The 12030-nt window shown below is 43.1% G+C and overlaps 1 protein-coding gene across 3 annotated transcripts in view; it reads right to left on the minus strand.

Moving 5' to 3' along the window:
* The window catches only part of RILPL2 (Rab interacting lysosomal protein like 2), a 29094-nt gene that overhangs the window by 12662 nt on the left and 4402 nt on the right, over nucleotides 1–12030 (minus strand). For all 3 annotated transcript variants that reach the window (XM_005691362.3, XM_005691363.3, XM_018061364.1), the window contains exon 2: nucleotides 5652–5803. In XM_005691362.3, coding sequence (XP_005691419.2) covers nucleotides 5652–5803 — 152 coding nt within the window. The remainder of the gene's footprint in view (nucleotides 1–5651; nucleotides 5804–12030) is intronic.

The raw sequence follows: 12030 nt of genomic DNA on the forward strand, positions 1-12030 counted from the left end.
TGCTCCCTGAGATTCAGAAAAGGATTGTCCTTCATACAAGATTAGGAGGCCAGCAAAGAAAAAGAATCAAAGAAAGAATCAGGACTGGGGTCCCTGATTCCAACCCTGAGGTCTTAGACGCAGTTTTTTTCTTTATTTCTGAGAGCAATTCTAGGATCCTTCCCAGCTCTGTGAACCGACAAAATCTCCTTTGGTACCTTAGCTGGTTTGAATTTGAATAGGATCTCTGTTACTTGCAACCAAAAGAAGCCTGACTCTGATGAAGCATTTCAATGTCTGACCTAGTAAGCTCATTAGATCCACTTAGGTATTTTGTTGTGTATACCAACTGGTAAATTAATGCTTATGCTACAGGCACAAATTTCCCCCTTACCACAGACTGAATTATGTCCTCCCAGAATTTATATGTTGAGACTTCCCTGATAGTTCAGTGGCTAAGACTCTGAGCTCCCAGTACAGGGGGCCTGGGTTCAATTCCTGGTCAGGGAACTAGATCTCACATGCTGCAACTGAGAGCTTGCATGTCACAACTAGAGGAATCCACATGCTGAAACTAAGATCCAACACAGTCAAAAACAATAAAAATTTTTTTTTTAAATTGTTTTTAAAGAATCTGTATGTTGAAGCCCTAACCCCCAGTATTACAGTATTTGGAGATAGGGCCTTTGGAAGACAATTAGGTTTACATGAGGTTATGAGGGTAGGCCCTCATGATGGACTAGTGCCCTTTTAAAAGGAGATACAGCTTTCTCTCTTTCTCATTCTCCCCACCAGCTGAGGACACAGCAATATGGCAGCTGTCTACAAGCCAGAAAGAGCCCAAACCAACCATACTGGCAGCTTGATCTAAAAATTGCCTTTCCCCACTACCTACAGCTACAAAACACCCTGAAACTTAGTGATTTGCAATAATGATGGGGGACTCCCTTGGCAGTCCAGCGGTTAAGAGTCTGCCTTCCCACACAGTAGATGTGGGTTCAATCCCTGATTGGGGAACTTGGATCCCACACATGACACAGGGTGTAGCCAAAAGTTAAAAAAAAAAAAAGCGAAAACAAATAAACAAAAAACAATGATTTATGACTTCTCGTGATGGCTCTATTTTTTTTTTTTTTTTTTTTCTGGCTGCTCTGCACAGCTTGTAGGATATCAGTTCCCTAACCAGGGATTAAATCCAGGTCTTTGGCAGTGAGATTGTGAAATTCAAACCACTGAAAGGGCCAAGAAATTCCCAGATGGCTCTATCTCTTATGGTTGATTTGGTGGTTCTCCTAATGGTCCAGTTGGGGTTCTCAAGTAGCCGTGTTCAGTTGGTGGATCAGCTGGGGCTGTCATATGGGACCCCTTGATTCTTCTTCATGTGACCTCTCCACATGACTGCCTTGAGCTTCCTCATAGCATGGCAGTCTCAAGGCAGCAGTCTGAGAGCACAAACATGGAAGCTGTTAGGCCTTTGAGAGTCTTAACCTTGGAAGCCAAACAGCATCACTTCCACCACATTCAACTGGTCCAAGAAAGTTATAGGGCCATCTAGATTCAAGAAAAGGGAAAATAGACTCTACTTGTACTCCGATGAGAGGAGTGGCAAAGTCTCACTGCAAAAGGAGATACAGCTTTCTCTCTTTCTCATTCTCCCCACCAGCTGAGGACACAGCAATATGGGAAAAACTGTTGTGTCCATCTTTGGAAACAGCCTACCATAGCTGCCTTCAGTTAAAACTATCCTTAGTATGAGCCTGAGCTTCCAAATTGATGCAGTTGCTAAGAGAACACCTCAGTTGACATGCTGGTTTCTCCAGAATATATAACACTAGAGACTAAACAGAATCCTGCTATCTGTCTATCAGCCTGCACCAGATGGGAAGTGCCCATCTGTTGTTCTCTGGGAATTCAAAACTGGAACCAACATGTGTTGCTTTATTCACTTGCAAGCTGCTTACGGCATTGGCAGTCTAGCAGTTTCTCTTTTTAATTAACTGTGTCTAGAGCACTTATTAAATGAGATGAAGGCAGGTCTTTCCATTAACGTGGTTCCAACCTCAGAGGAAGGAAGACAATTAAATTCCTGTTGGCAGAATTCAGTCCTTTCGGATAGGGCTTTCTAAGGACATTTTTACTTTGCTGCTCTCTTAATGATGTCACATTGAATGAATTTAACGAATAATATCATTGGAGGACTTCCCTGGTAATCCATTAGCTAAGACTACAGAGTTCCCAATGCAAGGGGCCTAGGATGGATCCCCGGTCAGGGAACTAGATCCCACAAACTGCAATTAAGAGTTTTCCTGTTTCAATTAAAGATCCCTCATGCTGCAAACCTGGCACAGTCAAATTAAAAAAAATTTTTTTGTTTGGTTTTGTTTCAGAGTACATCCCATACTTCCAAACTTTCCAAGTTTCAATGTGGTGTGATAATTAAAAGCTCAGGCTCTGATGTCAGTCTGTCTGACATTACATCTCAAGGTTGCCACCACCAGCCCAGGGACTTTGAGCAGCTACTTGACCTCTCTGACCCTTAGATCATCTTGGGGATAATATTACCCTAACTCACAGGCTTGCTGTGAACACTAATTGAAATTATGCTTGGGATACACTAAGCAGAGTTCCTGGTAAATCTGTACACAGGTCAAGAAGCCACAGTTAGAACTGGACATGGAACAACAGACGGTTCCAAATTGGGAAAGGAGTACCTCAAGGCTGTATATTGTCATCCTGCTTATTTAACTTATATGCAGAGTACATCATGTGAAATGCCGGGCTGGATGAAGCACAAGCTGGAATCAAGATTGCTAGGAGGAACATCAATAACCTCAGATACGCAGATGACACCACCCTTATAGCAGAAAGTGAAGAGGAACTAAAAAGCCTGTTGATGAAAGGGAAAGAGTAGAGTAAAAAGCTGGCTTAAAATTCAACATTCAAAAAAACTAAGATCATGGCATCCAGTCCCATCACTTCATGGCAAACAGATGGGGAAACAATGGAAACTTTATTTTATTTTCTTGGGCTCCAAAATCACTGCAGATGATGACTGCAGCCATGAAATTAAAAGACACTTGCTCCTTGCAAGAGAAGCTACAACCAACCTAGACAGCATATTAAAAAGCAGAGACATTACTTTGCCGACAAAGGTCTGTATAGTCAAAGCTATGGTTTTTCCAGTAGTCATATATGGACGTGAGAACGGGACTATAAAGAAAGCTTAGCACCAAAGAATTGATGCTTTGGAACTGTGGTGTTGAAGACTCTTGAAAGTCCCTTGGACTGTAAGGAGATCAAACCAGTCCATCCTAAAGGAAATCAGTCCTGAATATTCATTGGAAGGACTAGTGGTAAGCTGAAAACGCCAGTACTTTGGCCACCTGATGCAAAGAACTGACTCATTGGAAAAGACCCTGATGCTGGGAAAGATGGAAGGTAGGAGGAGAAGGGGATGACAGAGGATGAGGTGGTTCAATGGCACCACTGACTTGATGGACATGAGTTTGAGCAAGCTCCGGGAGTTGGTGATGGACAGGGAAGTTTGGAGTGCTGCAGTCCACGGAATTGCAAAGAGCCAGACACGACTGAGCGACTGAACTGAACTGATAAATATCAGTTGGCACGGGACGTCCCTGTGATCCAGCAGTTAAGACTCCACGCTTCCAGTGCAGGGGATATGGGTTTGACCCTGCAGAACTAAGATCCCATGTGCTCTGCAGCACCACCAGTACACCAAAACGAAACAAATACTAGTTGACTGAGCCTGTGCTCTAAGTCTGTGTGCGGCAGCTACTGAAGCCTGTGCACCTAGAACCTGTGTTCTGCAACGGGAGAAGCCACCACCAAGAGAAGCCCTCACACTGAAACAAAGAGTAGCCCCAGCTCGTCACAACTAAAAAAAGCCTGGGAAAAGCAACGAAGACTTAGCGCTGCCAAAAACAAATACATGAATAAATAAGATAAAAGCAAACAAATATTAGTAGGCAATACGTTTTTTTTCTTTTGGTCTTTCCTTTGCCTGCCTCTAATGAAACCTTTGTTTAACTGCGGGCTTCTCAGAATTATTCAACCACAGAGCTCCTTTATGCCGTGCCCTGTGGCTTGTGGGATCTCAGTTCCCCAACCACAGACTGAACCTGGGACATGGCAGTGAAAGCACCGGATCCTGACCACAGGACCACCAGGAGACTTCCTAGAGCTTCCTTTTCAAGAAATACCCACGTAAAGCAAAACATTTTGAGAAACATGGTACAGAGGGATACAGCAAAGTCCAAACCTGCTCTATCAACAACTTCCTTATTTCCTGCCTTGCTTATCCTACAATTCCTCCTGTATACAATACTTATTATGATTCTTTTAACTTTTAATTTTTATACAATTTCAAACTTAGAGAAAAGGTATAATATTAGTGCAAAAACTTTCCATATACTTTTTACCCTGATCCTTCAAATGCTTATCCACGTATCTATCTACCTACCTAGCCATGCATCCATCTTTCCATCCACTGACCCATCTACCCCTACAACTATCTACCTTCTCTCTGAACTCTCTTGAGAGTGAGCTAGAGAAATCTTCCTCCCTTACTCCTAAATACTTAAGTGGCTTTCCAAAGAGCAAGGACTTTCTGTTACATAACCAAGTTGTTCAGTTATCAGAATCACCACATTGATCTTTGCAAATAGTGAATCAGACCTGGTCATTCCCTTGATTAAGGCATCCCAGAGTCTTCTTGTTACATTTGCTATAAAACTAGAGCTCCTTGGTGGGGGTGGGATGAACTGGGAGATTGGGATTGACACATATACATTATTGATACTATGTATACAATAGATAAGTAATGAGAACCTACTGTGTAGCTCAGGGAACTCAATGCTCTGTGGTGACCTAGACGGGAAGGAAATCCAAAAAGAGGGGATATATGTATACAAATAGCTGAGTCACTTTGCTGTACAGCAGAAATTGATGTGACATTGTAAAGCAACTATGTGTGTTAGTCACTCAATTGTGTCTGACTCTGCAATTTCGTGGACTGTAGCCCTCTAGGCTCCTCTGTTCATGGAATTCTCTAGGCAAGAATCCTGGAGTGGACTGCCATTACAACTATACGCCAATAAAAACAACAACAACAAAATAAAAAACCTAAAGCTCCCTTCTGTGGCCATCACGACCGGCTCCTGGTCTCTTCTGAACCATTGTATACCTCACAATCCAAGGTCCACCATGGTGGGTGCCCTTAAGTGGCCAAACGGTTCCCACCCCAGGACCTCTGCACTTCCTTCTACTTTTGCCCAACCAAACTGTTACTTGGTTGGCTGCTTCTTGTCATTCACCTCAGAGGGGTCTTCCCTGTCCACCCAATCTGACACAGGCCCCTCCCCAGCACTCCAGTCTCCGACGAGTCACTTTTCTACATTCTCTTCAGCATCCACCACCCTCATCCTGCGGGCTCACTGCAGGCTTCCTGGCTGAGTGCCTATCTTCCCGCTAGCCTAGCACGGACTTCCCATTTTGTTTCCTGCTCTACCCTCAGTGCCGGGAATAGTTTCCGGCATAGAGTGGGTCTCCAGTAAGTCGACTGAACGAACATCAGAACAGACAGGTAGCATATCAGGTAGCTCCAGACAGGACCTGGGTCTGCAGAGCAGGAGCCCCAGGGCAGCAGAGCCCACCTCTTATAGCACTGCAGCTCTTCCTGCACGACCAGCAGCTGTGACTTGAGCTTGTTGCGCTCCTGAAGCACGTCCCTCAGCTCCTGCAGAGTAAAGCGCGGTCGGTTGGGATCTGTCAGGTCAACCACCATTTTGTCTGGTCCCAGGTTCACCTGTAAGAAAGGACATCGCTTGTACATTTTACCGCACGAGGCTTTCCATCCCCGAAAGGAAAGTTCTCTTGTTCTGTTTCTCCAGGGACCTAGTGAGGTGAGGCACCGCCTGCTGCCAAGTGTTTGGTTGATGGTAAAGAGTTCTGGGAATTCCCTGGCAGTCCGGTGGATAGGACTCTGTGCTTTCGTTAGGACTCTGGGCCCTGGGGTGATCCCTGGTTAGGAACTAAGATCCTCTTTAAACATTTTTTAAAGAAAAAGAAGAAGCAAGAGTTCTAAGTACTATTCTCCAAGAAAGGAGCCAGGGCTCCTTGGAGAGGGCTGAGTCTAGGGCTGGAGCAGGGAAAGCCCAAGTTTAGTCTGGAATATTCCATTGTGTAAGGGATGGAGACAGCAAAAGGACATAGTTCGAAGGTGCTCCTAACTGGCCAAACTGAACAATCTGAGTAACAACATTAATAACAAGAATGGATAATAAGCCATCAAATAAAAAGAGGAGTATTCAGGAATCTATAATTTTTTAATTTAATTAACTAATTAATGGGGATCTAATAGCTAATTTTATATGTCAACCTACTGGGCTAAGGAATACCCAGATAGTTGGTTAGCCCATTATTTTGAGGTGTGTGTGAAGGTGTGTTTTGGAAGAGATCAGCATTTGATTTGGTGATCTAAGTACAGCAGAGGGATCTCCCCACTGTGGGTGGGCCCGAATAGAACAAAAAGGTGGAGAGAGGGTGAATTCACTCCCTGCTTGAGCTGGGACATCCTTCTTCTCCTGCCCTTGAGCACTGCACATCAGTGCTCCTGGTTCTTGGGATTTCCAACTGTCCCAAACCAGGACTTTTACCATCAGCCCCTGAGACAAGCCTTCCAACTTGGACTGAATTACGACACCAGCTTTTTTGGTTGTACAGCTTGCAGACATTAGATTGTGGAACTTCTCAGCCTCCATAACCACCTGAGCTGATTCCTATAATGAATATTCTCATCTACATCTATAGCTACATCTATATCTCCTATTGTTCTATTTCTCTGACTAATATGCTGGGAAGGAAGGGAATCTGTACTTTACAGCAGAATGCCAATTAATATTTATTTGACTGCACCAGATCTTAGGTGAGGCACAGGGGATCTTTGATCTTTCCTGTATCATGCAGGATCTTATAACTGTGGCATGTGAACTCTCAGTTGCAGCAAGCAAACTAAGAGTTGCAGCATGCAGGATCAGCATGGGGGATCTACTTCCCTGGCCAGGGATCAAACCCCAGACACCTGCATTGGGAGCACAGAGTCAACCACTGGACCACCAAGGAGATCCCTGGAATGCCAATTAATGTGTAGAAGATGATAAGAGTTAGAAAATCCTTTTGCAACCAATTTAGTAATAATTGATTCAGGCAAGACTAATGAATGGATCTAAAACCATTGGGTGAAAATTTGTCAGAGAACAGGATATTTTACACAAAGTATTTTCCCATAGGCTACTTGCGCATTACAAAGGGCATAAAAGCACCCTTCCAGTGCAGAAATTTTGTAGACAACACCTTAACCAAGGGCTAGAAGTTAACATTACCAAACATCACCAATAACAACAAACTGAATCAGGCACCTTCTGATCCAAGACACTGAGAAGGATATAGCATCGCTTGAGTGATAACCCTGCTAAACATGTATTACTTGTTTAAACATGAATCTAACTGTGAGGAGACACCAGAACAAGCTCAAGGTGAAGAACATTCTACAGACACTGATACATAATATATTCAAAAATGTCAATGTCATGAAGGAGAAGGAAAAGCCCAGGAACTGCTCCAGACTAAAGGTGACTAAAGAGAGGTGTCCTACTTCGCTGGTGGTCCAGTGGTTAAGACTCTGAGCTCCCACTACAGGGGGCAAGGGTTCGATCCCTGGTTGGGGAATTTAAGATTCTGCATGCTTAGAGGTGCAGCCAAAAAAAAAGGAGAGAGAGAAATATTTCCTAAAGATACTGTACAACTCTATACTAGATTATATATCAGAAAAAAAATGCTATAAAGGTCATTATTATGAATTTTGAATAGGGATGGCATTTAGATCTTAGTATTCTACCAACTTTCCCCCCTGAATTTGATCATTTATTGTGGTTATGTACCAGTATGTCTAGGAGATACACACTGAAGTATTTAGTATTTAGGGTGAAAGATCCTAATCTTCTACTAACTCTGCAGCTAACATAATGTCTGCTCAAATAGCTGGGCAGACTTTGAATGAGTAAATAATGTGTATATACATATGCGTATATGGGTGTCTATAAATAGACACCTATAAATGGGTGTCAGTCTGTATATCTTTTTTTTTTCGACTGGACTATGCGACATGCAGGATCTTAGTTTCCCTACCAGGGACAGAACCCACACCCCAGGCAGTGGAAGCAGGGAAGTTTCAGTGTCTATTTCTGTTCTTTTAAAAATAATTTTACTTATTTTTGGCTGTGCTTGTCTTTGTTGCTCTGCATGGGCCTTCTCCAGTTTTGGCAAGTGGGAGCTAGTCCCTAGTTGCAGTGCTCCAGCTTCCCATTGCGGTGGCTTTTCTTGTGGAGCACGGGCTCTAGGCTCCAGTAGCTGTGGTGCGTGGGCTTAGCTGCCCCGCGGCATGTGGAATCTTCCCAGACCAGGGATCAAACCCACATCCCCTGCATTAGCAGGCAGACTCAACCACCGGACCACCAGGGAAGTCCCCAGTGTGTATTTCTTAAGACATACTACACACACACACACACACACACACGCACACACACATACACATATACACACACCTGAGTACAACAGCTGAATCAGGGTGAACGGAATACTAGTGTTCATTGTACTTGTCTTGCAACTCTTCCATAGGTTTGACACTGTTTCAAACTGAAGTTAAAATGAAGCAAATATTTGAAAACAACCTAAATGTCCACCAGCAGAAGTCTAGTTAAATAAACAGAGGCACAACCACACTCGGGAATATTCTACAGGTGATAAAGAGAATAAGGCACACCACAAAGAGAAAGGCGGTGGTGCCCACATTCCTCCTCTTGGACTGACAAATATCAGTGGTGTTTGAGAAAACACTGTCGTAAAAGCTGCGTGGAAACTGGCTCCTTCACTGACTGCAAAGGGAGCCAATCACTTTATCCCCTTTAGAGTGCAATTTGGCAATAGTTCCTGGTGGCACCGGGCTTCTCTGGTGGCTCAGATGGTAAAGAATCCACCTGCAATGCGGGAGATCCAGGTTCGATCTCTGGGTCGGGAAGATCCCCTGGAGAAGGGAATGGCAACCCACTCCAATATTCTTGCCTGGAGAATCCCATGGACAGAGGAGCCTGGTGGGCTACAGTCCATGGGGTTGCAAAGAGTTGGATACAACTGAAGTGACTTAGCATGTATACACATTAAAATGTCAAATGCCTTTCCTTTGACCAGTGAGTCCACTTCCTCTACATACTCAGGGGCCAACTGGTACAGATCAGAGTAACCCACTGAGGCTCGGGCTCAGAGCAAATGATTGGAAAACAAAGGTCTTTTGATAGGAAACTGGTTAAAGCAGAGATTCTTAACATATTTGTGTTCTACAAACCTTTTTTGGCAGTCTGGTAAAGCCCATGTGGATTCCATCTCAGAATAATGATCTTAAATGTATAAAACAAAGGCATAAGATTACAAGGAAACCAACTAAGATAACATACACTCATCAAAATCTAAAAATAAATATGTGATCCCAAGACCTGCTCCTTCATTAAACACAATGTAGCTACAGGTCCAATAAGATACAGAACAAAAGCAAAGTTTTGAGATGTACTACATTGCAATGGGATATGAAAACACCTGTGATTTCCATTGATGATTGTCACAGGTACTACTGATAATATTACTGTGGTTTGTTTTCTACATTCATGATTTTTTAATTTATTTATTTTTAATCAAAGGCTAATTGCTTTACAGTATTGTATTGATTTCTACCAAACATCAACATAAATGCTTTCATGATTTAATAAAGTGGTATATTTCATCTGGAGGCTGGTGAAAATAAAAATATAATTTCTTCCCATGCAAGTTCATGGATCTCATGGATCAGACTCATAGTCTTGGGGAACAGGAGGGAGCAGGGTTCCAAAAACTCTAAGCTGAGAACCCTCAGGTTGAGCAATTGATATTACTGTCCAGTGGAAGTTTCCAAAAGCCATTAAAAGATGAGGAAGTAGAGATTTTGCTGGTGATCCAGTGGCTAAGACTGAGCTCCCAATGCAGGGGACCCAGGTTTGATCTCTGGTCAGGGAACTAGACCCCATAGGCCACAACTAAAAATCCTGCGTGCAACTAAGACCTGGTGCAGCCAGTAAATAAATAAATACATTTTTTTTAAAGATGAGGAAGCTCCTTATATTCTGATGTAGTACCACTTTCATGCCATATTAAGTGAAAATAAGCAAGGGGCAGAGTGGGGTATATATTATCATACTATCTGTGTGAATAACAGAAAACTATATTCGTATCTGCTTGCGTTTGCATGAAATATCTCTGGATACTTTAAGAAACGGCTTAAATTTTTTCCAAGGAAGGGATGTGAGAGCTTTTCCAAGGCAAATACTTTCGTAACTTTTGAATTTTGAACTTAAATTTTAAAAAAACAAAGGAAAAAAAAATCTCACACCTATTGGGATGGCCACTGTAATTAAACAAACAAAATATAAAATAACAAGTGTTGCCAGGACTTCCCTAACGGTCCAGTGGTTAAGACTCTGTGCTTTCACTGCAGGGGACATGGGTTGATCCCCTTGTGGCTCAGACGGTAAAGAATCCACCTGCAGTGCTGGATACCTGGGTTCGATCCCTGCCAGGAGTCAGCATGGGGAATCCCGCCCACGGCAAAGGTCATGAGGAAGGGGGCCTGGCAAAAGGCAAAGGCTGAGATCAGGCCTCAGGGGTACCCCTGGATTTCCCTCAGCATCTACCCCCAAAACCAGAGTCTGCTTGTTTGATTGTACTGTGCTTTCCACTCTTCTGACATAACAGGGGGCTATCCCCAACCACCTTTCTCTGGAAAGAGTTAACTTAGAGCTCCAGTTAACCAGTCTCCTGCATATAAAAGGAGTGTCTCAGCTCAAACCCCTCTGATGGCTCTCTAACTTGCCTGACAGTTAGAGACTTTTACAACTTGTGATTGTTTACAGCCCCTCAACCGAGAGAGGCACGCAGCTTAAAACATCTTAAAGATACAGAGCCTTTTCTAAAAAGCTAAAAATTATATTGGTGATGGGTTTCACTGTTGAGTCAATGACTGCTGCCAGGCCTCCATATTCTTTATCTTTTAGGCACCCGGAGGATATTAATCAATGTAATTGGGATATAGAAAAAGGAATACAGTAGTTTTGATGTTAGCAACACTAGACTTTTGAGTTAATGAACTTTCTCTTTGTTATAAATCACTGAAAAAAAAAATAAAAAAATAAATCACTGTACTCCTCTTTCCTTGTTATAAATTGTTGTGTCCTTGCTATGTAAGAATGTAACTTTATTTAGTGCTTTCTGAGAGCAGCACCAGACTTTAGTAAGAACAACACTTTTAAGGCAAATAAGTTTTCTGGTTGACGGACCCTTATCAGAAAAGGACCATAAAATGCTAATAGGCCTCCTGGCCAGAAGATGATGTAAATCACCTAAGACTTATGTATACAGCTAGGTATGCAGAGAGAAAGCCTGGTCTTGATAAGAGTCAGGGCTGCTGACACTGCATAATTTTGTATTATCCATTGATCTCTATGTACAACCCAAAGTATAAAAAGCTTTCCCGGACAAAAGGGATGGACCAGTTACTGGAAAGACTGGTTTCCCCCGTGTGGTCTTTTCTCCTTCTTTTCTGGCTGAATTACCATCTGGAGCATGGAGGCTCGCCATGTTTACTTACTTGCCCTGGCTTCTAAGACCCACGCGAGAGGGAACCCAAGGCGGGGCACCTTCCGCTATTCAAGCGGGCTCTGGTGGCCTATGTAGGTGGTGCAAGTTTCTTATCTTGAGACTTTATTAGCTTTCCACGTAAACCAAGTTATTCAGCCTCTTTTCTCCACTAATTTTCCTACTATACTATTCTTTCCTAATCTCTCTTTATATTTCTAAATAAATAAGTTTTTCCTCGCTGACTCCGTCCCCACTTCGAATTCCCTGGATCCACCGGAGCTAGACCCTGGCAGATCCCTGGGTTGGGAAGATCTC

Source organism: Capra hircus, chromosome 17, assembly GCF_001704415.2.
Source record: "Capra hircus breed San Clemente chromosome 17, ASM170441v1, whole genome shotgun sequence".
Lineage (NCBI taxonomy): Eukaryota > Metazoa > Chordata > Mammalia > Artiodactyla > Bovidae > Capra > Capra hircus.